Source organism: Hydractinia symbiolongicarpus, chromosome 4, assembly GCF_029227915.1.
Source record: "Hydractinia symbiolongicarpus strain clone_291-10 chromosome 4, HSymV2.1, whole genome shotgun sequence".
Classification (NCBI taxonomy): Eukaryota; Metazoa; Cnidaria; class Hydrozoa; order Anthoathecata; family Hydractiniidae; genus Hydractinia; species Hydractinia symbiolongicarpus.
Window position 1 is genome coordinate 9,492,222 of NC_079878.1, and position 25,508 is coordinate 9,517,729.

The 25,508-nt window shown below is 32.6% G+C and overlaps 1 protein-coding gene across 1 annotated transcript; it reads right to left on the reverse strand.

Annotated features, from left to right (window-relative positions):
* Positions 1-1,770: 1,770 nt before the first annotated feature.
* On the reverse strand, positions 1,771-24,619 carry LOC130641136 (rho guanine nucleotide exchange factor 10-like). Its single transcript, XM_057447807.1, has 23 exons — positions 24,176-24,619; positions 22,628-22,786; positions 19,384-19,547; positions 17,267-17,378; positions 16,851-16,945; positions 15,999-16,076; positions 15,674-15,847; positions 15,226-15,342; positions 14,631-14,720; positions 13,944-14,201; positions 13,619-13,672; positions 13,265-13,353; positions 12,900-13,045; positions 11,438-11,556; positions 10,886-11,004; positions 10,104-10,326; positions 7,139-7,392; positions 6,792-6,872; positions 5,398-5,465; positions 4,747-4,889; positions 3,927-4,101; positions 3,556-3,807; positions 1,771-1,908 (listed from the first exon to the last, which is right to left on the reverse strand). The coding sequence occupies exons 2-23, from the start codon at positions 22,710-22,712 to the stop codon at positions 1,775-1,777; spliced, it is 3,030 nt and encodes a 1,009-aa protein (XP_057303790.1). The 5' UTR covers positions 22,713-22,786; positions 24,176-24,619; the 3' UTR covers positions 1,771-1,774.
* Between the last annotated feature and the right edge of the window lie 889 nt (positions 24,620-25,508).

Genomic DNA, 25,508 nt, shown 5'->3' on the forward strand with positions numbered 1-25,508 from the left:
TTGCAAGCAGGAACATCTGCAGCTTGTTCAACGCCAGAACTACAAAAAGGAAAAACATCGTTTTTTAATATTTCTATCAATTTTATCGGGCATATTAATATATTAACATTCTCCAACATTGAGAACCATAAAGGAGCTTATTTAAAAGCTTAATTAAAGTGCGTTGAACAAAAACTGCACATGTTAAGACAATTTCCATATCATAAGGAGAGGCTCTTGAGCTTCCCCGGAAAATGATTTAAATAAATCTAGCCCACTCAATGGTCTCACTTTCTTACGCAAATCTACATGTCCAACTCCAACACTGACGACATAAGAAGGCATTAGCAAACAATCTCGTCTTGTTTCTTCTTCGCGTTTGGACACGGCTACTAACGAAGCATAGTAACTTTCATTGGTTTCACGTACTAAAGAAGAATCGCTCAACGATATTTCTTTTTCATAAGCACGCAAGCCGATCGTAGATGTTAATGAGGTCGAAAAGTTATCGCTATTAAGCAATGGCGTATACATCCCTTTATCCGTATAACTCCCGATTGGCGTTTTCGGAGTAGCCGGGTTACTTGTGCTACGAATATTTACACTGTTTTTAGGGCTTTTCGGTAGCGGTAGAACTTTATATTGTTCATAGAACGATTCTAAAGCTGGATTAGATGGTTCCGCATTCTTTGAATCCTCTCTTTGTAACAGCTGAATTTCTTTATTGACTACGGAATATGGTTGCGTCACAGGAGGAAGTTCAATTTGAAACGGTAACTCGTAACCAGAAGTGGTCTGAAATCTATTGTCTTCACAATCTTCACACATATCGATTGCTTTGCCGTGAGTGCAAATCACCATCTCTTTCTCGTCCTTTTTAGTAGGCTCTTCTTTAGACTCTCCTTCCCCTTGCTCCTGCAAATCACCTTTAACCTTCGCGCTTTCTTCGTCACATTCTTTTTGCGGTTCTTTTTCATTAATTACTTCAAGACTCTTACCATTTAGGCCATTTTCTTCTTTAGGTACTTCATCTACTGGCAGTGTTGATTGGACCAAGGGTACATTTAATTCCGTTTTATGAGGCGTGCTAGTTGATGTAGGAGGTAAAGAAAACCCTTCAAACTGCTCCATCATTTTAACAAACCCTCCCTCCTTTAAAACCGGCATGGCATTGACAGTAGATTTAACAACGGCTTTATCTTTGTCAATATAAATAGAAAAGTCCTGCTCTGGTTTAAATGATTCTAAGTCGTAGCCGTTCGTTTCGTTTTCGATAAATGAAAACTCTTGGTCGGCTGTTATGTCATCATCGCTATCATACGTGTCACGCCTGGTTGGCTTTGTTGGTTGGGTAGCCTCTTTTTCAGTCAGGACAATTTCAGGGAGAACTTCGTCTCTGGCGTCAGCTAATTTATTATAAACCAGCTTATCCTTTTCATTAGAAACTTCATCACATCTTTCATGCACGCCCCTAGGTTCTTCCATGACAGCACCAGGTTCAGGTTCAGTGTCAGCTTTTCTTTTAACCTCATTATGTTCTTCGTCCTCATCTTTAACATCATTATCTACCACCACCATCTCCTGCTGTAACACATCTTTATTCTTAACATAACTATTCACTCCACCATATTGGTTTTCTGCGTTAGGATCCACTACAAAATATACTGGTTCGCCGGATGGCTTTTGTTGAACAACCTCCATAGAGCTCTCAACCTCTGATATTGAATCGCTGAACATATCTACGTTTAACATCGACTTTACTTCGTTGTGTTCCGCTAAAAAAAATATTTGATCATCATAGTAAGCTTAAACACAAAACATACCTCAATAACAACCAATTTAATGCCTGTCTAATATATAATTGATAGAGCGTCATCATCATCATCATCATCATCATGTATTTGGTTCCATTATTTACAAATGGTTCTTCTCCATAAAAAAAAATAAAAAAAGAGAAAATGTTAAAAGTTATTTGCAAATAAGTTATGATAAATTTATACATATAATACAATTAATAAAATACTATAAAATCCTACACTTAAGATAAGTCAAGACACATGGTAATTGGAACAGAACGCTGAGAAAAGGCTGAAAAAAGGGAGACAAAAGAAAATTGGAACGTGGAAAAAGTAGAAGACAAAAGTGCATGAGTTCACCAATTAAATTGTAGCTTAAATAGATTGAATAAAATAGACATAAGTAGGCACATGTTGCTAAGTAAATTGGGGTAGTAGACACCAGGACGCTAAACCACAAAAGATATATATAAAATATGATGAAAATTATTCACTTGCTAAAAGTTAATTTGTTGAAATCGATTGAAGAGTTGAAGTACCATTCAACTGATCTCAGCAAGTCGTTAAAGATGAAAATAAAATAGTTATACGTAAGAAAAAGTATCACAATGACAGAAGCCTCGCTAAACCTTTGTCTTTGAAATACTCTTTTGCATCTGTTTTAAACCTGTAAAAATTTTCACAAACTCTTATTTTACGTGGTAGGTCATTATATATGTTAGCTTGTTCAGAAAACGTTTTTGCTTCACCATGTTGTAATGTCATTTCATTACCCAAACGTGGATTAAATGTGTTCATATGTAATGGAAGATAGTCTGGCCATGTATCAGTGTGTAAAGCTTTATGTACCAGTTTAACAGTCGCGAAATCAATGTTTTCTCTAACTGGCAACCACCCAAGATCGATAACGTCTGTTGTTTTCACATATCTTCCAAGAACATAAGATGCTGCTGTGTTCTGCACTCTCTGAAGTCTATTTAATAGGTACTTTGGTAATTGGCCAAATACTACATTACTATAATTAAGTTTGGATAGAATGAGTGTTTCAGCGAGGTTCTTTCTCACATGATACGGAGTAAATCGTTTCCATTGTTTAAGTGCTCGAATTACTGCATAGGAAGATTGTGTAACTTTGGTAATATGATTTTTCCAATTCAGATTTTCGTCAAAATGTATTCCCAGTATTTTTGAGATTGAGTTGCGTGGGGTTTTTAATCAAACTAACATATTGAAATGCTCAAATACGTCACATCAAGGCTGGCAAAAGTATATTGCACAAATTAAAGTAAAAACTCCACAGTGCTCATTTGAAATTTGGAAGGAAGACTAAATTAAATAGGCTCTGACTATAATAAACATACACGCATTTTTTATAAGCTATACAAAGCTGATGTTCAAAATTGCTTATGTTTCTGTATTTTGTGGGCTCGACTGTTGTTTACTTGTTTTTTTGTTGACTACCTATATCAATTCACGTGTTTGCTTGCTCAATTTGGTTAGTGCGTCAATAGAAATCAAACATCCCTTTTAACGATTTTGCACAGACAGTTTAGAAACAGTAAAATTCCAAATTCTAAGGCTATCTTCAGTATCCGTGTTGTTTGTCCTTTATCTTTCTTTACTAACTTCAGACTGTGTGCTTCTTAAAAGTTGCTTTTTTTCCTGTAGAATTCGAGCCTCGTGTTAAGTTATTAAATATTGCTTACATAAAAAAGCGCGTACCATCTGATGATAAACCAAGTTGGAAATTCTAATCATTTAAATGCCGAAAAAAACATACCTGAAGCTGTTTCAATTTGTGGAAACAGTTTCGTAGATATTCTAAATGAGTGTAGGTGCTTCACAGGTCCTTCATGGATATGAAACGAAACGCAGGCTTGCCCTGCTACTGTAGGAATGCCTCCAAGACGTGGCAAAGGATAGGTTACGATAAGTCCTTGATTGACTCCCACCCAGAGTAATCCCTTCTCCGCAAGTAATGCAGTGACGTAGATTTTTTCAATGTTGATGCTCTGGATTTTACCATCAATCTCTAAAAGTACACACAAGTTAGAATTTTAAATAAACAGCCATGGAGGCAGTTGTAATGATTATTTTTTGCAAGAAATTAAATTACAAATTTCTTGCGGTAACTAGGATGTAAAAACTAACCACTTTTCATCCTGGATATGGGTGTTGTTATGTTTATAGTTTGTAAATGTTCCAACGTTTCTGCGTGATAAAGCTGCAGTTTTGAAGACTTCCAGGAAGAAACCCATACTCCAATACCATACGCTACTAAATGTTTCACATCTATTTTGTTCCATTCACACGTGTCTATTTTCTTCTAAAGCATAACACAAAACATTTGTCAACATCCTTTAACTTCAGAACAGCAACTATTTTTCGCTGTTATGATCAAATTAAGATATGGCTAGGTTACAAGTCAGCGTTTCAAAATACAGTGGATTCTCTCTATTTCGAACTCACAAAAAACTGGAGAAACTGGAGAACAATATATAATTGTTTGTAGCCACAAGTAGTAATTTTAATTGTTTCTATATTAAATTCGCACAATTTGAAATTTCACTTATCAATGTTAACGGCGAACTCAGGTTTGTGGATAAATCCAAACTCTTAAGTTGTGCTAATTTCTGCTGATGTCAGCAGCATAGCTCCTTTTTGTGATCTTTCGGGACTCCATAATTCCTACTTATATATAGAAGTAGCACTTAATTGACGAGTTGATGCTCTTTGCTAAATTCGAATGCTGTTTACCAAAGTAACCGATTGTAGATTGAGAAAGGATACAGAGAAAGGACAGAAAGGGCACAAAAAGAAAAGAGGACTAAAATATTTGTCCAAGATAAGGAAATGTTCACGATATAAGATCTGAGATAGAAAAACTCTACTTGTAACAAAACAAAGAAATTACATACTAGGCATGCTGCAACAAGCACTTTTACACACAAGTAAAAGTCTGCATAGTTACCTCAACACCCAACGTTAATGCATCCAGTATAATTATTTCTGATCCACAAGCGCACCACAATTTTTTACCAGCTTCAGTTAAAGCAAGGATTGATTTTACACCCAAACACACTATAGTAGGATTTTTTAAGTTCCATGTACCATCTAGAAGAGAGAGTAAAGTACCATGAAGACTCTTCATCCCTTTTGACTGTAACTTACGTACATTGGTACAAGAGATATAAGTATTACATTGCTCTAACTCCCTTTTTTTACTTGCTTGCTACACAAGTTGGGTCGCAATCAATAAATGACTTTAAATGGGCTAACATTAGTACATTACCGGTTTATTGTACTTAATGTAAGGGAGTGCTCTACTTGTTAATATTCTCTAATATTTTATTTTAAGAGAAGTAAATTTCTCAAATAGAAAATTTCGCAAATTATTGATTTGATTTGCAAAAACAACTTCTCGCGAAATATACGTAAGACAGCCATTTGCGAAAATTAATTCTCGCAAAAAAACTCATTGTTTTAAGAAATTAGCCGTTTTATTTCGCAAATCTTTTAAACATCTCTTGTTTTTAAAATCAATATTCACATTCTAATCTCAAGGATTCAATAAAATAATAGATGCACCTGCAAAAATTGCGCCCGCCGTTACAAAACCTACCTAATTTTCGTTGAAAACATGCTAACGTCCCGTTCGCCAAACCTGCAAACATTTTACCGTGAGAAAATCTAAAAAAAATATAAAGAATCATAAAGAGCTTAGCTTTAAATTGTCCATGCTCTATGAAAGGACTAATAGACTATACAATGATGCGTGATAGCAACGGTTTATAAACACCGCCATTTTTTAAAAAGTGCTCGAATTAACGCCCCTTCTACTAAATCCTTGATAAATGAAAATTTATATACAAAACAATAACTGTATGAGTTACTTTAGGCTATCCATGTCCAATGGACGTTGAAATGTATCTCAATCGAAGACTTAATCCTTATCTCTAACATTCGGATTATAATTATTTATAGAAATACGAACTATTCTACAGCTGTCATAGAGAGAATCGCCAGCCAATGGTTATAAAATTGTCGGCATATATGACTAAAATTGGTCAATAAAGGAAAAGAAACTGGCGCAGTGAGCAAAACCTCATGTGAAGCACAATGGCTAGATCAAATTTTATTTTTGATTAAGCATTTTTTAAAAATGAAATCTATTTTTTGTATTATAACACTGGGCAAATTTTCGCATAAAACTGCAACGGAAATTATTTTTATTCGTGCTTTTAACTACTATGTATTTGAGAATTTCAACCCTGCGCTGTTTTGCCCGTGTAACCCTATAGGGGGAACACAAAGTGCCCCTGGGTCATAAATCCCAAACTACCTATGCTTAAGTGATAAAACTTGGTATAGTTGTAGAATTTCTTAAAAACTCTCGTTGCAGGTCAAAAGGCATATTGATGACGTTACGGGGTGTATAAATGACGTCATACATTCTTAAGATACGCCATTGTCTCCATTCTCCAATATACTTTAATTTCTCAATTGTTACTGATGTTACAAACTTACAACCTTGATTCTTGGTATATTTGTGGACTATGTGCCAAAAAATAATATATTAAAAAAATAGGTTTTAATGACGTCATTGGCATATTGGCCGGAAGGTTTGCTATTTTAGGGATACAGATAAAAAATCCACTTTTCAAAAAATATTGACGCTCATGTCATTAAACTTTGCTACATATGTAGAATATTACCATTAAAGATGTTGGAGGTAAAAAAACAAAATATTTTATAGACATTTTTAGGGGTTTTAGTGCTCTATCATGTGCCAACAAAAGTTATGCTCTATCATTTTATAGACATTTTTATAGACATTTTTAGGGGTTTTAGGGCTCTATCACGTGCCAACAAAAGTTATGCTTAGTCTAAGAAGCCACGGGCAGTTAGTCCAGGTATAATACGCTTAAATCCAACATCACAAAAAACATTTTTGATTCGCACTATATTAACTGGGCAAGGATCTACGATTAGTCATTGTCCAAAAGTTCGACTTACTTTAACGTTGTAATAGAATCCTTCAACATAGCAAAAGTGTATGGTTTCTCTTCTCCACTGTGAGGGTCGAATAATAGAATACTACATAAAAAAAGATAAAATATTATTTATAGCGATCTATAACTTTACATTGCGCACGCTCGAAACACAAAATGTTATGGAATAATATTTAATAAAATTGCTATAAAATGTAGAAAATTAGCAATGTGATTGGTCAAATAACCAGTATACAGACTGTTTCAAAACAAAAGCGATCGAAAAGAGACGACCACCAGACTACAATGTGGAATTAGGTTTCAATGAAAACCATGATTAATTCTATACATTCTTCTATAATTATGTTTTACCTGCCAGACATAGTACCAATCCAAACGAGTAAACTTGGTCTGTAATCCCCGTCGCCAGAAGAGATTTCAGGTTCACGAGACAACTCGGCGCAACATATTCTAGCCTTGCACGCTACGAAGCTCTCCACAGCATGTGGCTCGGACGTCATATTCATTTCCATCAAAGTTATTAAACCAACGTGTTCGTTGCCGGAGAATACCCAAAACATTGGATGTGGAATGGTGGTGTCTGACACCTCAAGTACACATTGAACCTACAAAACAAAGGTAAAGGTTACCTCCCGCCAAAATGAAATTAAATGCATATGAAAAAGCTTAACCCTATTCGGTCCGGGGTTTTTCAAACATACTATGATCGGGGGGGGGGGGGGGGGGGGAGGGGGGCGGAATCCGCCTCCTCAATATCTTTTTATAAGATTGTTCAAATTGAATCAAACTTGGCACGCTAATAGTACGTTATAAAAGGAACAAAATGGCAGCAATAAATTTTTGTTTGTGTCAGCACATTTTCTGTGACGTCATCAGAAGCTTGAAATTTGTTAAAAATGCCACAATCTGCTTAAAATTTAACTACTTTTGTTCCAGAGCGAATTTTTGCATTCTGTTTGAAGTTTCTGAAAGTTCAATAAAAGTTATTTAACATATTTTTCGGTTTTTACGTAGATCGCAAAAAAAATTGCCCAAAATTGGCTGAAAATCCGTTTTTTTCCGATTTTCGGGTAAAATCCGACAAAATCGGGAAATCGGATTATTCACGTGTCCAAATTATGCAAAATGATTCTTTTTAATAAAACAAACTTGTGTTGCAAGTTTAAAGTTCTAAGGATGATCCTAACAGAAGTTATTAAATCTTCCCTATTAAAAGGATTTCATAGAGATTTTTAGGGGTAGTTTGAAGTAATGGCCAATATCAAAGCCTCTGAAAGGTATGGAACCTAAACATTTGGCATGCAGGTGTCTAATAGATAAATATTGAAACTCAGTAAGTTTCATAGCCATATAACATAGCAATAAGGAGTTATTAAAAATAAACCGTCAGGGGGGCGGATTTGGATCGATCAGGGTTAAAAGATTGTCTAGGAGTTTCAATATTTTTTTTTTAAATTCTTGGTTGTTTCTTTATGCATGATGTCATGAGTACGCTCTGCACAAGGAGGTTAATTTAACATGTTTGACAAGACATATAGTGTTACAAATGTTTTCTGGCCGTTCACTTTGACGCATTTAAACATTTTACATAAATTTCAATATTTATTTACCATAATAATGCTTAATGCTAACTCATGATGTAGTAATTTTGCATAATTAGCGCAACTTTTAAGACAAATATTTCGAGAACGGAAAAAAAAATTTCAAAAAAATAAAAACATTCCTAGAGAACTTTCAAAGAACTTTCATATGAGCTTAACTTAATTTTTCGCGGGAGGTAACCTTTAAAAGCACGTATTTTCATGAAAGACAACAAATTTTAAATGAAAAAATATACTACCGGTCATATTTTGCAAAATTTAGAATTTCCTGACCTTTTTCTCATTAACTTACATAGAATTATCTTGTGTTTTTATGAGACAGACAACGAAAGAAGTATTTTTATACCCTGTACATACGTGAAAAACATTCAAAACTATAACTCATAACAGTCGAAAAAAACACGTCATCACAATGTTGCCACGCCCAGACCAGGTTTAAATTATTCTTCTTCAAGTTTTAACAAATTTCAGATAAACTACCTCGCACGTTGAGTAGCTGGGACTTTTTTATTCATTTATCAGGATAAATTCTTCACAAAATAAGGTCTTTTTATAATGGAATATTAAAATTCTACAATTTAACCTAATTTGCTGGCCTGCAGGGAAAAAGAGGATCTTTTTCTTTAAAATATATAAAGGTGATTTAACCTTCTTCTCGAAAATTGGCAGCAGTAGTGCTGAATCAAAAACTGACTGGTTATAAACAAATCCAGCAATGCTTTCCTAATTACTCCACATTACAATGTTTCTTTCTTCAACTTTGTGACAAATCGTTCGGAAATTCCATGAAATTTGTTGCTTGCATTAATTTAATCAACAAAAAAAAGCATTGTCTTTCCCATCCTTAAAGATTATAATCTTGTATCACATTTCTTAGCTGTTAATTTAAATACCGGATAACTAAAACTATCCTGTATTCAAACTTTTTTGCATTTCCTTTCGATTCTGCGTTAATACTACCCTTTACGGGTTAACTCTAGAGTTAGGGTTGAAAATGATCAAAAAATATTACATCTCGTGTTCTTGCCCCCCAAAACGGCCTTAAGGGGAACCCGATGTATAAAACGATGTTAGACTTAGATTTAAATTTAGAGTTAGATAAAGGGTCTGTACAAGTTTACACAGAAAATTTTATTGCAAACCAACCTGCAGATTCCAAGTTGTCGTCAGCAAAAAATTAAGAGGCCTGGGACAAGCAAACAAGTGGCATTTTGGCAAAGAAAATTATGTTAATCAATTTACCTTTATATTATCTATGCATTGATAAAGTTTGAATGCATATCCCTTAACATGTCTAAAATTACTGATGACAAAACAAGTCAAAATTTGCTATTCCTGAAATATGACATCATAATTTATGCAGCATAACTAAAGCTAAAATCCTCTAAATGTGAACATCTTGAGCATGAAAAAAGCTTCTTAAAAAATTTAAAAAGACTTGTTAACCAACTTTTTAAGCTCTATAAGTCCAATATCATTTTATACCTGGGGTTCCCTTTAAACCTGCTGTCCTTTCATTATGTTTCTACCTTGACCTGCTTTAGGCTCGTAGGTACAAACAATATTGCTAACAACAGATTTTATCTTAAAATATTATATTCGCAAGTTATCAAACACTTTTAATTATCCAAATTTTTTGTAAACTTAAAAATATCCGTTTGCATTAAAGGTCTGATTTAATCAGTGGCTACTATTGTGAAACACAAAGCACTTACACTATACTTCTGCTCAATCATAAACAGGGGTACCATATTTGCAACCAACGGTTGAGTTCTTCTCAAAACAGCTGTCTCTCCATCGTAAATGCTTTCTTCCTGCAAGAACCATCCTGGATTATTGTTGTGTGCTAACCGCAACTTCACATTCTCCAACTCCGCAGACCATTCGAGTTTCTTGTAGGGGGAATGCACATTGAATAAACAGCGCATGCGCTCGTTTCTAAAACAGTAAAAAACGGGTACATTTCATTACACCAGCTAAATTCTGTTTAAAACTTTTAGAAAACTTTAAAAAAACCAGACAAGGCATTAGCGTATATTTAAGTTAAAGGCACATTCTTATACATGAAATGGGTATTTTTGAACTTTTTCCTTTCTAATTAGTTGATATCTGAATAAAATAACGCAACTGCTTTTTAAATTGTTTGCTACAGAGAAATAACGAACAAGAAACTCTTTCTACTAGTATTTTTTTATTGTCGTTGCTTCTTTAAACAATAAGAAAAAGAAAAAGTAAAATTTCAGTTCTTTTTTTTCTGTTTTTCTTTTTTCTTTTTGTTAGAATAATCCTACAACGACTAAAAACATCGTAAAAAGAAACTATACTCAAAATAATAAAAATAAGATGAACATTGTAAACTACTTTTACAATATCACGCTTTTGACTAGAAATGTTTAGGAAATGCCACTAATGGCCAAGTTGCAATTTCCACTTATTTTTATAAAATACTGCGTCATTTCATGAGCAGATCAATCTTTGCACATTAATGTTTACGTACTGTCTGTCGCGTACTGGAATGGATAATTCGATCCAATTCATATTAGCAATTTCTGTTTCGCGATCCAGCAGATTTTTCACATCTTTAAACCAGTTGTTTACTTTTTTCGTATCAAGAAACTAAAAACAATACGTGGAACTAAAGAAATCGGAGCAGACACAATGACAACAACAGCAACCACAAAGGATAACGACAACAACAACCACAACAAAGAGGAAGACGACGACGACGACAACAACCACAACAAAGAGGACGACGACGACAACAACAACAACAACAACAACATCAGCAAAAATCAACAACAACAACAAAAAAAACAACACCACAACAACAAGAACAACAGCGACAAAAACGACAAAAAAGACAAAAACAACAACAACGACAATGACAACGACAACAACGACGAGTGCCGACGTAAATTAAAAAGGGCTGGATGATGACAGTGATAATCATGATAACGATAACAACGATCACCGTGATGGTAAAGAAACAAACTTGGTCTCAATAAGAACCTTAAAAACCAAAAGTTAAAATAACAGATAAATATCTTACCCTATAAGATCTGCGCAGTGAAGCCACTTTTCCTGCAATCTCGCCAATCAAAGCTATATCATGTTGAAGATCTTCAATTAATTGGGAAGAGTTCTTTCCACCCGGTCGAGGACTGGAAACTAGTGAATAAACGTATCATTGAAATCCAAAATAATATTATATCCTTTTCCAGTAGAATTCCATGTCTTCCCTATATTTAAGAATGTGTTTTAAAGGTGCTACGAAACGATTCAATAAGTTTAATCCCCACACATTTTAAAGAATGGTGGGTAATAACGGACCACTCAAAGAGTCAAGGTGCAAGAAATTATATACACATTAGAACTACATAGACGTCTACATAGACAACCTGCTTATAAATAATTAATTTTTTATGATAAATCTGCTTCTTTTTATTTTTATTTAAAAAAAAAAAGAAAAATTTTTCTTCAATAATCTTTTTGGCGGTAAAATAAGCTACAGTCTCTAAAATGTATTAAATATCAGGAAATCGAAAGTTTGTTTTGACGAGGGAGCAGAAACAACACGAGAAGCTGTATTTGTTAAAAAAAGCTATGTTACTAGCTTTAAGAAGGCAATTAATACCTCTAAAAAGATTTTGAAATTGTTGATACTGCGATTGGCATTATATGCGATAAACTTGTATGTTTCTATGCAAAATTTCGAAGGATGTAGCTAGCTAGCTAGTTCAAAAGGTTAGAAGTTTATTTTATTAAAAAGTTTGAGTTAAAAGCAAGGTATATTATATATAGCGAATAAATCATGGATATCAAGTATATGTGGGGAACTCTTCTGTCATTTTCAGTTATATTTGGATACCCAAATTATATTCAAGATGATTTAAGATTTTGTTTTTGTCCTCAGTGATCATAAATGTTTCACCGCTATTAGCTCGACTTTCGTGTAAGTCACTAAAGTTTAAAACCATATCGCAGCCCCTTTAAAAAAATGAAAATACAAAATAGTATAAATTTATTCATGATGAGTAGTAGTCAAGGCGATTCTTAAGAAAACAGGGGTATTTTTTTAAATATTAAATATTGAGGAACTGTCTATTTTAGTTGAAATTTGGGTAAAACTACTATTTACAATAAATCAACGTTATCTGTAAAAACACGTCGATATCCAGCGTCTCAAGTTTCTAAATTTTTGGGGTAAATAAATGAGAGCTGTTAAGCAGGTATTCCAGGACAACAGTAAATCCAAGTTTAAAACCAGTCCCTTAGATTGCATTATCAAGTAGCTACACACCTATACGTTAATTTTTGTACAGTCTATAATACATTCACAAAAATTATGAAGTGTTACTGCATTTTTTTCAACTTCAGTATGCTTCAGAAGCACAAAATAATCTGTATAAATGCCATTGGTATCCTCACGAACATGAAATTTTAATCATTAGTTAATTACTCAGGCATTACTCTGCAGACACACCCATTTTTTTTATCTAAGAGACACATACTTGATTGAGAGTATTTGATAGTTGTTGTTTTCTTGTCGATATTTATAGAAATACCAGAACCAACATCAATCAATTCCACATCGTTCACAGGTAAACACCATTTCACTTTATACTTCTTCTTTGTCATCAGTTTTAATTGCTTTTGTCTAAAAAATAGAGAGAAAACACTATAAATAAAAACTTTTAAATTACAGATGAATTAATAAATGGTTTATTGAGTAAAGGCCAAGGATGGTGCTAAAAAAACAAATGTTAACTTTAAAACAATCTTGAGAAGACCTTGAGCAATTTTCCAGTCAATAAACACCAATGGTTTGAATGTTACACAAATAAGGAAATGTTAAAAGAGAAAAATAATAACTTACTTGTTGAGAATACTTGCACATACAATTAAATCGCTCAACAAAAAGATCCTGCGAAGTTTGGTTTTAACAACTTTATTGTCTTCAATAAGCTAAAAACATAACCTTGTAAGGTACAAATGCACAAGAAATACAATATACTAGGTTTTTGAATTAAAATTAATACACTCTTTTCAAGCGTAACTGTGCATTAAAACTTAAACTACAAACAGATTATGGATATCATTTCTCTCTTGCCAAATGATCTTAATCTTATTGGCAGCACCAACAACTTTTTGTGGATAACCCATAGAGGCGCAAAATTAAAACAAGCAAAGCTGAATGTACAACAAAAGACAACAAAATAAAGCTTCTTACACAAAGGAGCATATCATCATGTCTTATGTAGTATCGCTTTTTTGAAGCAAGAGGCTATAAGAAGAAGGTAATCATATAACACTGAACATCCTACGCATAGTAAAAATTTATATATTTAAAAACACATTAGTGAAGGATCAGATTGTTAATAAACTGAAGTCTCCGAAAGAATTTGGAACATTTTTGGCTACCCACACAATATAACAGATTATCTCTTAAAATATTTCAAGAAAATTGCCCAGTTGTAAACATTTTTTCTATACAAGGCCTGACAAGTAAATATGTAAGTGAAAGAGAAATAAACACTAATTAACAAATGACTTACTTTATCAAGACCTGTAAAATAGCCATCCAGTTGCCTCACTTTGTGTTTACACATGGAATCTTTCCGCTTTTTTGCAAGAGTCTCGCTTAAACATTCTAAATGAGTCAGTGCCATCTGAAGCGGTGGTCGATCAGGGTGAAGAAGGGGAGTGACTTTCACAAGTGCTTGGGTCAGTATTACAAGTTGAGGAATGCGCTCAAGTGGTTGCCTCATTAAGTCATACAAAGATTGTTTGGTATTGTGTCGGTATAAACGATTCTAAAATTAGGCCGAATTGAAAATAAATTTAGGGCTATGTTACCATACAACTTACAGAAATCTATCAATGTTATTATCTTCATACTCCATTATAAATTTATAAAGTTATAGTTATACAATGAATTCAAAAAAATTAAATTTAAGATAGGAGAGTTAATACCTTATTTCAGTCACACCATATACATTATTAACTTTCATCAATTCTCCATTTATTACTGTGTGATTTAATAATTTCAAATTTAACAGTTTTTTATAATTACACAAGTTTTTAAATTCAGTGTTTTTTCAGTATAACAACACTTTATGAAATAATGAAGCTTTAATTCAATAACGTAGTAATTTACTGGTTATTGCGGCTATGCTAATTGAAATTGAGTGAAGTTTCTTTTGTTTATAAGTATGACGATCTTTTTTACTATGGATACTTACGTTAATAGGGATGGAATTAAATTTTATGGATTTAAACTTTTTAGTTCTGCATATTGTATTATAACATGATGATAATTCATTAGTTGACACCTGCAAAAAAACAGGGGTTTTGCTATGGGTTATTATGTTCCTAATTTACTAAAAGTAATTAGTTTTATTTATCTTAAAGTACACTCATTACTTTTCTCATTGTATTTTTTTCTATAAGCATAGTGATTCTGACAGAAAGAAATGTACTAAGAATTCAAGCAGGAATTAGGTCTCTCTACATTCTGGATGCGTGGTACTTTAAGCCTTTTAACCGTCATTTAGTAAAAGTCTTAATGGAACGAGAACACAACAGATGTTTTAAATATAAAAGTACCTAATGTTAATAACAGTAATCACCAGGTAGCCTAACATAAAAAATAGACTTATGAAAATTTTACAAGTGCTTTATTTTTAATGTTTGTTACCTATTTAACAGCATATAATGTTATTTAGTTGAAATTTAATACTGATTACAAAGCTGTTTTTATTTTTATTTATAACGAGAAATATCATTGAGTGCCCGGTATTCTAAATAATCAGATTATAGTAAAAAATAATACTTTACCTTGAGGAATTTCAAAAAAGCTGGGACAAGTTTGCATGTTTCCTTTATGCTCTCCATTGCAACAGAGAAATTTGACACAAATGAGTTATAAGCCTTTAATACAGTTGACTTAGAAAACTAAAAGGAAAGTAACGTTTACACTAAATAAAATCGTTTATGTTAGTACATTAAAATCATAGCAACCTGAGGAAAATGTAAAAACAAGAAAAACTTCAACTACCTGAATAAAAAAAACAACATAAATCCAGAAAAAATGTGCAACTTTTACAACCCTTGTTAGTTGCACTGGCCATAACAGTTTTTCAATTAAATGCCATCAACAGAATCTTAGTTGTAACACATTGTTAGTTATACCTTGCCGAAAACAAATTGACTTAAAAACGTGAAAAAGTTAGCACTCGAGATGCTAAATTCGTAATTTGTGATATTTATTATCAAAAGTACCAACCGATGCAAAAATGACATCTCCTATAACCTCCCTTGTGTCCCATTCATTTGCACGATCACTCAACGCCATGTTAAATAACTGATGACATTGCAGAATTTCATGGATGTGTTTGAAAATGACTTTGACACGGTCTTGACTGATAAGCTTTCGATCAAGTAACGGTTCTTCATATTCCTGAAATGCAAAATATAAACCTATGGATACAGTTTTGCTATTAGTCACATATTAGCATGTTACACTTTACTTGCAAAGAAAATAAAGCTATTGTTACACCATGGACTATAAAAAAATTCATTTAAAATAGAATTAACAGTGATTGACCCACCTTAATTAATCTATTTAATGACTTCATATAAATTTTCTCATTCTCAATTATGCATTTCACAATTTGATATCGCTTAACCTAAAAATAAATTGTTTGGTTTATATATACACCATAAAGTCTAAAAATATCAGACTATAACTGCAAGAGTTCTGTCAGCATGCACTGAAATATATTCGCACTTATTAAAAGTGCACTTTAGCACACACCAAACTGTCTCATTTACCATTTCCATTATTTTATGGCTTCTTTATAATAAGTTCCTTGGGTGATTATTGTGTTGAATGTTCAGTCCAGTGAATTTAGTTACATTACAATGGCACACATCTCGATATAGGATGCTGAGATTTTAATGACTTTTATGCAGGTTGAAAAAAAAAACGATTTTCTTATACTTATACTTAAAATTTAAATTTATAGGTTTTCAGGGGTAAATTTAGCCCCAAATTACAGATTACTTACTTATTTACTAAACCTATTATTTTTGTGTAAAAGCATAGTGAATGCCACTTTGTGTTTTTGAGCTATAGATATTAGTTGGGGCTGACAATGAAAAAGCAGCTCACAAGTTAGATGGATTTGAACAAATATAATTTGTGTAAAATTTGTAGATAGTATAAATTTGATATGTAATGTAAAAACTATATAAAATATTTGTCAATAAGTTAAAAATGAAACCAACTGCCTCCTCTGGCTGAAAAATTTTTTATAATGCATTCAAATTAGATGAAGAGTTTAGAAACAACACACACAGCATACAACCTTTATATTATATTGTGTTTTTTTGTAAGTTGAGGTAGATTACCTATTTGTATTTAAAACAAACAAAAAACTTTGCTTGATGAAGGAACGTACTTGATACTCATCTGCATTTTGATTTAAGGGAGGTAGTTGAACAAGTTGTTGCTCATTTTCCATCTCTACTGGAATATAAGTATCCTTTTCAAGATCTGAAAAATATAGAAGAAAAATTTTTAAATGGCACTTAAAGCTAACAAACTTTTTCTAAAATTTGCAGGAGTTTGATTGCGAATTATTTAATAGAAATCTTATATGTCCGAATCAGCATATTGTAATTTTCATACATTGAAAAAATCTTACTTAAGTCAGTAATTGCAAGTGCCACTGGAGTTGAAAAATTACGAATTATTGTAATAACTCATTTTAAACACAAAAAGACCTCTCTGTAAATAGTTTTTTGCAATAGTCAAAATTCAAGTGTTTTATGCAGTAATGCAACTCAGTAAAAACATACCTCAGTAAAAACATACCTGATGAGTCACTCAAACTTTCAAATATAACACTGTTCCTGGGAGGAAGTGGTGGCTTCTTTCTTTCCAATTTTTCCACAAACCCTTCAATATCTTCATAATCTGACTCAACCTGAAAGGTGAAGTTTGAACAGATGAGATATAAAACTGTTTTGAAAATACTCTGAAAAGAAGACTTACTAACAAAGCACTGTGTGTTATGACTAACTACTGTTCCATCTTAAGGCTGAATGGAAAACAATACTCTTTCTCCAAGATTATTAAAACTACGTGTGTCTGTACTATGGTTTTCACAATAGTCGAACTACATTTTGCCCCATCTCATTGATTTTGTTGCTCTTGATTTCTTTGTTTTCTGCTGTAAAAACAGTCGACTTCAGCAGCCACCGAAGTGTGGACTTTTGGAGCCTCTTAAAACAAAAGAATTATGACGTCAAGAAGAATCTCACTGAAGTGTGGACTTTTGGACTCACTTAAAACAAAAGAATTTGTGACGTCAAGAAGAATCTCACTTAAGTTGTCGAAATTTACAGTTACAGAAAGATTAATATTAGGGGATGGGTGCGTAGGAATAATTTATTCTTCCTATTGTTATTGCCTGGCGGTAGCTGGTCTGTTTAATAGGTTAGGCAAACTTCGGCAAGTTGCAATTCCAAAGTTTGCTTCCAATTCATGTCTACTGAAAAAAGGCTAAGGAATTGTTTTGTATTGACTTGCAGCAAGTAAGTGGAACATTTGAATATATGATTGTGGAATGAAGTTGAGCAATGTTGCTAAGAAGAAAGATTACTGGCAAACATTTATTCTGTGTGTCACCCGTGATTGCAGAAGAAAAGCAGTTTGGTAAAAAGCAGGCTTTAACTTATGACAAAAATCATAGTATCAACTTAATGACTATGCTTTCAGGTTCATCTGTTTACTATTAATTCTATTGATTTTGGAGTAAGATATAAAATTGCTTTCTATTGCTGTGCTAGCAAGTGTGAAGATAAAACTGTTTCACATTTAACAAATTTGAAAAAGCTTCGAGTCAAATTCAAAAGACCTTTATGTTCTCTTGGGTTTCTTTTTTATTTAAGTAACAAGACATTTTATAACAACACAATAATTTGAATAGCTAGCCAACTGGTTATTTATGGTAGCTGGTAAAGGTGTAATGTATAACAATTGGTTGACTTTATAACAACTTTGTATGTTTACTTTTGTAGATTCAAAGCTTTTGGCAATAGACACAGGCATGGTTTTATTTAATTTTATTTAGTTTTTTGACAACTTTTTTCATAAAAATGTAAAAAACTTTTGTCATTTCACCCATTAAATAAAACCATGCCTTCTTCTTATTCAAATTGTATATAATTAGCACCATTTCAAGGAATTATTTCGGTATGAAGCTAGAGATTTTAGACCAAAACATCATTAAGTCTTGTCAAAGTCTTCATTGGCCTTGTGACATGTTGATAAATTGTATGGAAAGTGTCTATTGCCAAAAGCTTTGAATGTACAAAAGTAAACATACAAAGTTGTTATGAAGTCAACAAATTGTTATACATTACACCTTTTCTTGACACATTGGTGGCGCCGTAGATTAGTGGTTATAGCTCTCGTACTCTGTGCGGGAGACCGGGGTTCGATTCCTCTTGACGGCGATTCAACATGGGCGAGTGAATGTTACCATAGCCCCAGGTTAACCCAAGCCATGTGAGGGAAATTGGGAAGATGGCACACTGTGTGGGCCATTGGATGTTGCCGGGAGTTGTCTAGTAGAGCACGGGCTCTAATTGGGTCTGCGTAGCTCAAAATGAGTTTTAAATACTCTAGGACTCTCCATCTACGCCATGGCCCCTCCTGGAAATAATAGACAGGGTATATCCCTCGATATTTGTGAGGCTAGCCATGTAAAATATGCACATCTATCTATCTATCTATTGACTTCAAGTATTCTGATCAAGTTGTAAGTATAAAATTATTTAAAAAAACTGTTACTAAATAAATTTGTTAAGGTTTAGTAAGGTGACTTATGACTTTTTTCTTACCATTTTTTCTAGCGTTTTTTTGTCATTTTATTGACTTCTCTGTATGGAAAACAACCAAGTTGTATAATTTAATTATTAACTTACTGTTCCAACTTTCTCTCTGGGTTGTCCTAGAACTTCGTAAATTTCACTTTCTTCAACATCCCCGCTCTCATCAAAATCAGATCCCCAGGAATCGCCTGAATCAGACATATCATCGTCAAGAGACATAGGTAATACTACCGTACTTGCTGGACGAGTTGGAGAATCTATAAGTTGCAAAACAGAAATGTTTAATAATAATAGGTATGTATTAAAATCAACACCAAAGATAAAACAAAACAAAAAATAAAACGAAACAAAATATGAAAATCAAAAAAAATGTGTCTGAAGCATTCATCCAATTTTTCTGTTTTGTCAAATTTACATATCTATATGTATAACTCTTGCTCTTTGTGCATTAGACTGGGGTTTGATTCCCTTTGGCGGCGATTAAATATGGGCGAGTGAATGTTAGGGTTAACTCAAGCCATGTTTGGGAAATTGGGAAGATGCACACTATGTGGGCTGTTGGATGTTGCAGGGAGTTGTTTGGCAGAGTGCGGACCCTAATTGGGTCTGCCTTGCTTTAAATAAGCATTAAACACTCTAGGACTCTCTATCGAAGCCTCCTAGAAATAATATACAGAGTATATCACTCGATATTTGTGAGGCTAAACATGTAAAATCTCACTCTATATATGGTCCCAGTTTAATTATCATTTTACAATTATTTTATTATCCAATTAATATTATTTTACACACAGGTCAATTGTTTGTTAGTTGTAGTGGTTTGTGTTGTGTTTAAAAAATCTATTATTAAATAAATAATTTTTTCTATTTTATAAATAATTTAAAATATGATATTTATTACACTGTCAATAACTTTACTTTAAAATTATTAGATACATTATTAAAATCAATAAAGAAAATAAAACAAAACAAAAAACAATAGAAATATACCTTACTAAATATATAAAAATATACATTGGGAATGCAGCATATTTATTAAAGTACCTAATACGCATTTTACCATTTGTTCTATTTTGTCACAAACTTAATGTATATGTTTTCAATTTAATTACTTATAATTTGTTATTCAATCAATATCCTTCCTATACACAGGTCAAATGTGCCAACCATAAATTTGTAATTTAAACAATATTTTGTTAGATACTTGTCACTGCTATATGATTTATAGAATCAATTATTAAAAAAAAATCTTTCTGTTTTTATAATTAATTTAAAATATCAGACTTGTTTTCCTGCAAATTACTTGATAATAACATGATCTCTCGCAGTGAAATTTGTCTTCCCATATGTACTAAATTCTTATACAGTTTTCGTTTTCTATGTAAAATAGAGATTTTTTTAGAGAAGTTTTACCTACAGTACAGTCCAAATGTAAAGACTGAAATACATGATCAGTTTAAATAAAACGACTGAGCCTGACAGATGTGTCATATGTACATATTGTGCATTTTCAAAACTGATGTTATTTTTACCTGTTAACTTTAACCTATCAGCTTTCTTAAAAAGATGGATGTGTTCATCTTTTTTGCTTAAACAGATGATCTTTCCCTATTAAACTTTGGTAGATCTATTGTTTTAGGAGCTTTTGTTTACGAAACACGGATCAAGATGCATATGAGAGGAATGTATTTGGAAACTGAAAGAAACTAGTTGTTATCCTCTTAAAATTCCATGGTGGATCAGCCATCGTACATATTTCTTGCATCACTATATTGTGCATTTATGCTGCCTTTTTACATGAAGTGCATAAAGAAATTTACTTAGACTTTTACTTTGTGGGTGCGATTGTAATGACGTTTTCTATTACAAAACCTCTGGTTTTTCAATTGGATCACATTATAAAATTAAGATACATGTTTGCTACAAGACAAACTTTTTTATGTAGGATTTTTGAAAAATATTGAAAAATATTGAAACAGTTTCTTAGAGGGTTAATACGGCACCCTAGTTAACTCTCAAAACAGGATCGTAAAAAGCTAATAAAGGACTGTATTTTCGATTGAAAACTGCTAAAACCGTACCATAGAAGATTAATAACAAGAGATTAATGCCTTAGTTCGCCTAAAAACTGTCGAAACAGGACTATAAATGATTAATTACTGTAATGTTTTAGTGCGAAGATTCTGTTAAATCACTTAAAACATAGCTCTGCCAAAGACCATTATTGAAGTAATTATGATAAACAATGGGTAAAAGGGTTTTCGGCATACAGGAAGATGTGTTGTATAGCCCGTACAGGAAAGTTTACCATCGTACTGCGCTGTGAGCTTCCAAATAATTCATAGTTTTAAAACTACTTACAGGATATTATTGAAGATATTATTTCAGTTTGTCTGTTCAGTATTCATATTACTGTGGAAAGTTTATCATTTCTTGAACATGATAGTTTAGTAGGTGATGTTTCAGGAGATCCTTCTCCCATCATCTGGCAAAGTAAAATGATGTTGCGCATGTCAAATGGATACAGTCATAAAGTCATCACGCAAGTGAAAAATAAAATGAAGAGAAGATGCAACGGAGACAACAAGGAAACATCAGAGGAATTTATCGCATCAGCATTCCTACTCTTCGTACCAGGTATCAGCGATATCCTTCGTCGAGTTTTAAGGCAACACAAGATCAAATGCATTTTTACCTCTAGAGACACCCTAAGAAGCACTTTGTCTAAACCAAAAGACAAAAAAAACCTGGAAGAACAAAGCAATGTTGTTTACGAAATCCCATGCAAAGATTGTGATGCAGTGTATATAGGCGAAACAAAAAGAAAGTTTAAGCAACAAGTACAAGAACATATGCGCGCAGTGAGAAACGGAGATGTGAAGAAAAACAAAATTGCGGACCACAGCGGGAGCAGAAGTCATCAGTTTAATTGGGATGAGAAGAAAATCATTGACAGAGAATCCAGAACAACGGCCAGGAAGATTAAAGAAACCATCAACAGTGTAGAACGTAACAAACACATAAACAGCATCTCGTATCAACTTCCTGAGATTTGGTTACCAGCCCTACAGAAGAAGTAGTTACCTACATCTAGGTCCGAAAATGTTAATTACCATAATTAACTATAATTATCAGCTCGTTTTTGATTGGTTAATTTCTATAAATTTCAATCCTCCGCAATTATATAAATACATGCGCCATCATTTTACTTTGCCGATAATGGGAGAAGGATCTCCCGAAACGTCGCCTACTAAACTATAATGTTCAAGAAATGATAAACTTTCCACAGTAATACTTACAGGATATATATTATTTTATAAAAAGTAACATTTCTTACCTGTACGAGGGTTATAATAGCGAATACCAGTTTCAACTCTTGTAACATTGTCACCGGTTTCTAAGATCACGTGTTGTGTATCCATATCTTGTATTCTTTGTTGCAATAACCACTCACTTTCTAAATCTAAACTTCCACCTTGTTCATGCACTGTATCATCTAAAAGGCAACAGTACAATTTGCTTTAGAATGATTACAGCATTCATAAATAAATTGCAAGTCTGAAAAAAAGACTGTAATAGGAGAATAGTGTTTAAAAAGTGAACAAAAAAAATTGATGATAGACAGGCTTCATTAGATTTGCTTTAAAAGCTCAGGAGCAAAGAATGGCGATAAAAGCCATCGTTAGATTGTGTGTTAAAACTTGAAAGATTAAAGAATGTGGTAGAAAAGTTTCTTTTATCCTTGTATAAAGAAACTTTTGAAAGTTTATGAATAAAAAACTGCAATAGGAAGAATTCATTAGACTGCAACAACAAAGAGTGCACAATAATACAATTGTATAAAAAATATTAATGTAGAAGAAATATTTGATTTATGAATGAATGGCAGAAAAAACAACATATATAATAAATACATTATTAGCACTTTTACAATAATTTAATTTACCCAAAAATGGTTCTTAAATTTTTTAAATTATGCAATTAAAATATATATATATACAACTATTTTCGAATGATTTTTACTGATATTTTTTATTAGTAAATGTTTTGTTACTTCCATGGGAGGCACATTAAAAATAAGCTCCTAATTTTTAGCTGCTTTTTTATGACAAAGGAGCTCTTTTTAGCATGTACTTCATGCATGTATTCTTGCTTTATATTTTTTATCTTCTTTTATTTTTGCATGAGCAAATTATTGCCAATTTTTTTGCCAATGTGTGTTTTGTTTAATTTAGAGAGCTATAATTTTATAAAAAACTAAAAATATGCCTTGTTGATAATAAACTGCAATTATTTAAGGGCAAAGAAAAAAAGTAAGCCAATTTAATTTTCCAGGGAATATATATAGTCCACAACTTAAAGTCCACAACAATGTACAATAGGAGTTGTCTCCACCATCATTTTAAAAATAGTTTTAAATCCATTCGTTTATTGAAAATTGTTTCGTATAAATCGTTTCCCAATCTTGCACAAAATTTTGTGAGAAAGTGAGAAAGGAATGTTTAAAAATAGTTTCACGTATATAATAAATTCATTACATTTCTAATTGTTTTTTAATTGCTTTTGGAAAACAATTCCTTTCAGAATTTGTTTCAAATTTTGTTTCTAGATTTATTTCAAAATAGTTTCAAAATTGTTTGTTAATCGTATCCTATTTGTGTTCCATTTGCTTCCACTTTGTATCATTTTGAATTTAAAAAACAAAATAAATTACAATCGTTTTCAAATCGCTTTAAGTTGCTTTAGGTATGTTTTATCAAACAATCTTAAAAGATTTGAAAAGATGATAATGCATTTTAAAATGATCATCATTGTTTCAGTTCGTATAAAATGTGAAACGATGATAATAAATGTAATAAGTTAATAAAATGTTAGTAGAACTTACAAATTACTGCTAATTGTGATGAACTTTTTGGTCTGTTAGTTCTAGGTGGTCTAATAGGTGATGTTATAGTATGTTCATTGAGTACTGGAGCACTTTTTCTCCTTAATTTATTATGTGCCAATCTATATCCACTATATACTCTCGGAATAAGAAGGGTTTTGGGTCCTTTTAATAAGGGTGGGGGTATTTTCAAAATAGAGTAAGGGGTGGGGGTGCGGTTTCTGCCCCCTTTTGCCACCTTCTGCCAACTATTATGCAACAGGCAACAGCTCCAACAATAAAGGAAAGTCCAAACAAAATTGAGTCTCGCTTTTAAATTTAAATAAAACCCAATACAACAACAGGATTTCCTAAAAATATTAGAAAAGTTAGTTAGCGAGCTAGGAAATTTTAAAATAAATAAAAATTTCTGACTGACATGCAATTTGCAAATCCGAACCAATATGAAACTTGTTTACTTTTCCTGCGGGGTAATCAAAAGTATATGGCTTCGCTGTCCCGGTCTCTTTATCAAAAATTAACACTTATACGCTCTAGCTAAGTGAGACCACCAGCGCTTTTGCCACGCAGTGTTCTCGGGAACGACTTCATTTAGCACCGGGCTAAGTGGTCCCGACACACGACGTACAACATAACTAGTACCCTTCATACTTTATCGATATTAAAAGTCCGACAGACGTTCAGTCATACTTCTCCAACCAAATGGACCCGACAAATGAAACCGCATTATCCGACATCCTCTCTATATAACAAATACATATTTTTTCTGTCAATAATCCATAACCAACGTAATATCGCATAATACTGCATAATACTGCATAATACCTTTATAATTCAAAAAAAGTACATAAATTTTCTGTCGATGGCCATAACAACGTAATATCGCATAATACTGCATAATACCTTCATAATTCATAAAAAACACATAAATTTTCTGTCGATGGCCATACCAACGTAATATCGCATAATACTGCATAATACTGCATAATACCTTCATAATTCATAAAAAACACATAAATTTTCTGTCGATGGCCATACCAACGTAATATCGCATAATACTGCATAATACTGCATAATACCTTCACAATTCATAAAAAATACATAAATTTTCTGTCGATGGCCATACCAACGTAATATCGCATAATACTGCATAATGCCTTCATAATACTCTCTATCGTTCCATAAAAAATACATATTTTTTCTGTCAATAATCCATAACCAACGTAATATCGCATAATACTGCATAATACTGCATAATACCTTTATAATTCAAAAAAAGTACATAAATTTTCTGTCGATGGCCATAACAACGTAATATCGCATAATACTGCAT

Coding starts and splice junctions, on each gene's coding strand:
- LOC130641136 (XM_057447807.1), bottom strand. CDS start 22,712: ATGGATACACAACACGTGATCTTAGAAACCGGTGACAATGTTACAAGA. Junction 14,202..14,630: donor TTAATTCCATCCCTATTAAC/GTAAGTATCCAT, acceptor GCCTAATTTTAG/AATCGTTTATACCGACACAA. Junction 11,005..11,437: donor CACTGCGCAGATCTTATAGG/GTAAGATATTTA, acceptor TATTGTTTTTAG/TTTCTTGATACGAAAAAAGT.